The following is a 4,478-nucleotide window of genomic DNA, read 5'->3' on the forward strand; positions in this document are numbered from 1 at the left end:
GAACCTTGAAGATGTAGATCTTGTACGTCTCGACGCTCTTCTTCTTCATCTTCTTCTTCTTGTCGCCTCCAGCTCCAGCTTCTTTTGGGAGCTTCTTGCCGGCTTTTGGTTTCTTCTCCGCCGGAGCTTTCTCGGCTTTTGATTTCTCCTCTACTGGCTTCTCGGAGGCTGGTTTCTTCTCCGCTGGCTTCTTCTCTGCTCTCGGCGCCATTGTTTTTGACTTTTGTGTTTTCTGGGTTGAAGAAGAAGAAAGATGAAGAAGCACAGATCTGAATTGTGTTTTTTTTGGATATCTTTATTCGATGAAGATGAGTTTTGGTTTTATAGTAGTTCGAGTAATTGATTCTATTGGTTATTAGATATAGACGAAGATCGGTGACGTGGGAGACCCTAGCCGTTGATTGTGTTTTTAATCGACGGTTAATAAGAATGTTTGTAAACTAGGTCAGCTCATGAAGCGGGATCGCTGACGTGTCAAATATTTGGTGTATGTTTGAGCGGCGTTAAAATCTCCGTTCCCGCTCCACTAAAATTATTAATGGGCTTTCTTATTGGGCTCATTTAATTAAATGGGCGTGATCCAAAGCTGATCTGAGTAATTTAACCAATGAAAATAGATGCTACATAATACTAAAACATATTAAGAAAACACAATCTTTATATTTTTAATTTGACAAGATTAAATATCAATTTAGGTTTATAAAAGAGTGTTTAGAGTTTTAAATTTTACAATTAAATGAAATTATATGTTGGTTTAGGTTTATAAAATAGTGATTATATATACATAGTTTGTTTCCATAATATGTTGTTTTTCTGATTTTAATTTTGATTTATTTTTAAATATAGTATAAGGTGGCATATTACTCTATTTTTATTGGTTAAGCTAATAGGGGTGAATAAGGACGTTCATAAAAATATGAATTAAATATGAGTAAGGAGGTTCATTATAATATGATTTGATATAAATATGTTTATAAAAATTTCAATAGTAATTAAAATTGTATGCATATCCATCTTTATATATAATGTTGGTAAGTCAAATCTTGAAATAATTACACATATCAGATTTTCACTTATAAATGGATACAAAGAAAAAAATCTGGATACAAAGAAAAAAATATTGATAAATCAAATCTTGAAATAATTGCACATATATATATTTGGTAAGTTAAATCTTGATACGAACATATAAATTGATATAAATTTGACAAGAGATGAAGTGCAACCATTAACTTCACCATTGAAAGTAAAAGAATATTTACTTAGAGAAATAAAAAAACAATTACTTAGAGAATGAAAAACATTTCATTTAAAAGTATGCTATTGGTTTCTCTTCTTGCGTCGTCTTCTTCGGTAAGTGTGCACACTTTACCAATAGTAACATTTTCGAACAAACCAATAGAATTTTACATATATTTTTACCAATTTTTGAGACTAGTCTGTGTTAATAAAAAACATTTAACAAATGAGTTGAGCCTAAACAGGATTACAATAAAACTATACATAAAAAAAAAAAATTTTAGTTCATTTTCTAAATTTAATTTTAATATTTTTATTTCAAAGATAAATTTGTTTAATTTTTGGTGATTTTAAGGACAAATTTTTGCATACGTGGATAAGTGCGATACAGACGAGAAATGCATGCAAAACTGTTTTTGTGATGAAGCATATTGCGACAAGAAAACGCCATATTTGCGTGTATAAATTCTATGGTATGGATTCAGTTGATATCAGTTCTTCCAAGCAGCATGGTATTCAAGATCATAAAGGTCGTGGCAATGGAGCACCTCCACCGCGGCGATTGAAATTATAATCATTAAATTAAAAATATAAGTCTAATAACAAGTTATTAAATAAAATAATTTATTTAAATAATTTTGATTTGTTATTTTTGTTGATGGTCATAAATTATGAATATCGTCTTAAATCAAATCAAGATGAGTTAAGATTACAAATTTAAACATAGAAAAAGCATACTTGAACAATATACATTATTGTTTTACATATTAGTTTTGCTTTCCTAATCCTACAAATCAAATAATTTTTTTTTGCGAAAACCATTAAACTATATATAGGTGATGTTCATTTGTTCTTCCAATTGGTCAACCTAGATGCAAATGAAAAATGATATTCGTGATGCAAATGAAAAATGATGTTTGTTTAGTGCAATTAAACACATCATCTAGATGTATTTGTCAAACTCATCAAAAGGTAGAAAAATGTGGATGATTTTAAGTGGTGAATTCATATGGAGATATATTTCCAAAAATTGTAAACATCTAAAATACCTTAAGAGTTTTAGTATCTGATCGTCAAAACTTTTGAAAACGACTAGGCTGAAAGGAGGACAATAATGAACAAGACCAATATAATTTGTTCACTCAAAGAATCCGACAACAATAATATAATATATTCACTCAAAGGACGAGTACAATAATTATATACAAACAAAAGTGTTGATTCATTCACTCGTAAGAAGTTGAGGACAATAATACTTGCGACAATTCACTTTCTCGTGAACCCCTCCTTTAATAACATTGTTATCAAAGATTCATGCTACACGTGAATCCCCCAAAAGCCCTTCAACCTAATCACTATCTTCCTAAAATAATCAGACACATATGTATTGTTGTACCTTTCACTATTCTAATGCCTAAATCATAATCTCACTCCTAAATAATACCTTATTGCTAATGCTATTGAACCGTTGAAGCTTAACAAAATAAAAACAGTTGAATAACATTACCAATAAGGTATTATTTAGGAGTGAGATTCTGATTTATGCATTAAAATAGTGAAAGGTACAACAATACATATGTATCTAATTATTTTAGGAAGATAGTGATTAGGTTGAAGGGCTTTTGGGGGATTCACGTGTAGCATGAATCTTTGATAACAAACAATGTTATTAAAGGAAGGATTCACGAGAAAGTGAATTGTCACAAGTATTATTGTCCTCAACTTCTTACGAGTGAATGAATCAACACTTTTGTTTGTATATAATTATTGTACTCGTCCTTTGAGTGAATATATTATATTATTGTTGTCGGATTCTTTGAGTGAACAAATTATATTGGTCTTGTTCATTATTGTCCTCCTTTCAGCCTAGTCGTTTTCAAAAGTTTTGACGATCAGATACTAAAACTCTTAAGGTATTTTAGATGTTTACAATTTTTGGAAATATATCTCCATATGAATCCACCACTTAAAATCATCCACATTTTTCTACCTTTTGATGAGTTTGACAAATACATCTAGATGATGTGTTTAATTGCACTAAACAAACATCATTTTTCATTTGCATCACGAATATCGTCTTAAATCAAATCATGATGAGTTAAGATTACCAATTTAAACATAGAAAAAGCATACTTGAATAACATACTTTATTGCTTTACATATTAGTTTTTCTTTCCTAATCCTACAAATCAATTAATTTTTTTTTTGCGAAAACCATTAAACTATATATAGGTGATGTTCATTTGTTCTTCCAATTGGTCAACCTAGATGCAGACGAAAAATGATATTCGTGATGTAGATGAAAAATGATGTTTGTTTAGTGCAATTAAACACATCATATAGATGTATTTGTCAAACTCATCAAAAGGTAGAAAAAATGTGGATGATTTTAAGTGGTAGATTCATATGGACATATACTTCCAAAAATTGTAAACATCTAAAATACCTTAAGAGTTTTAGTATTTGATCGTCAAAACTTTTGAAAACGACTAGGCTGAAAGGAGGACAATAATGAACAAGACCAATATAATTTGTTCACTCAAAGAATCCGACAACAATAATATAATATATTCACTCAAAGGACGAGTACAATAATTATATACAAACAAAAGCGTTGATTCATTCACTCGTAAGAAGTTGAGGACAATAATACTTGCGACAATTCACTTTCTCGTGAACCCCTCCTTTAATAACATTGTTATCAAAGATTCATGCTACACGTGAATCCCCCAAAAGCCCTTCAACCTAATCACTATCTTCCTAAAATAATCAGACACATATGTATTGTTGTACCTTTCACTATTCTAATGCCTAAATCATAATCTCACTCCTAAATAATACCTTATTGCTAATGCTATTGAACCGTTGAAGCTTAACAAAATAAAAACAGTTGAATAACATTACCAATAAGGTATTATTTAGGAGTGAGATTCTGATTTATGCATTAAAATAGTGAAAGGTACAACAATACATATGTATCTAATTATTTTAGGAAGATAGTGATTAGGTTGAAGGGCTTTTGGGGGATTCACGTGTAGCATGAATCTTTGATAACAAACAATGTTATTAAAGGAAGGATTCACGAGAAAGTGAATTGTCACAAGTATTATTGTCCTCAACTTCTTACGAGTGAATGAATCAACACTTTTGTTTGTATATAATTATTGTACTCGTCCTTTGAGTGAATATATTATATTATTGTTGTCGGATTCTTTGAGTGAACAAATTATATTGGTCTT

General features: G+C 29.9%; 1 protein-coding gene across 1 annotated transcript in view; it reads right to left on the reverse strand.

Annotated features, from left to right (window-relative positions):
- Window positions 1-305, reverse strand: part of LOC104780413 (histone H2B.6) — a 5,261-nt gene extending 4,956 nt beyond the window's left edge. Inside the window, exon 1 of the mRNA XM_010504908.2 lies at window positions 5-305. Within this exon, the coding sequence (XP_010503210.1) occupies window positions 5-211 (207 nt within the window). The 5' untranslated portion in view covers window positions 212-305. The remainder of the gene's footprint in view (window positions 1-4) is intronic.

This window comes from Camelina sativa, chromosome 4, assembly GCF_000633955.1.
Source record: "Camelina sativa cultivar DH55 chromosome 4, Cs, whole genome shotgun sequence".
Classification (NCBI taxonomy): domain Eukaryota; kingdom Viridiplantae; phylum Streptophyta; class Magnoliopsida; order Brassicales; family Brassicaceae; genus Camelina; species Camelina sativa.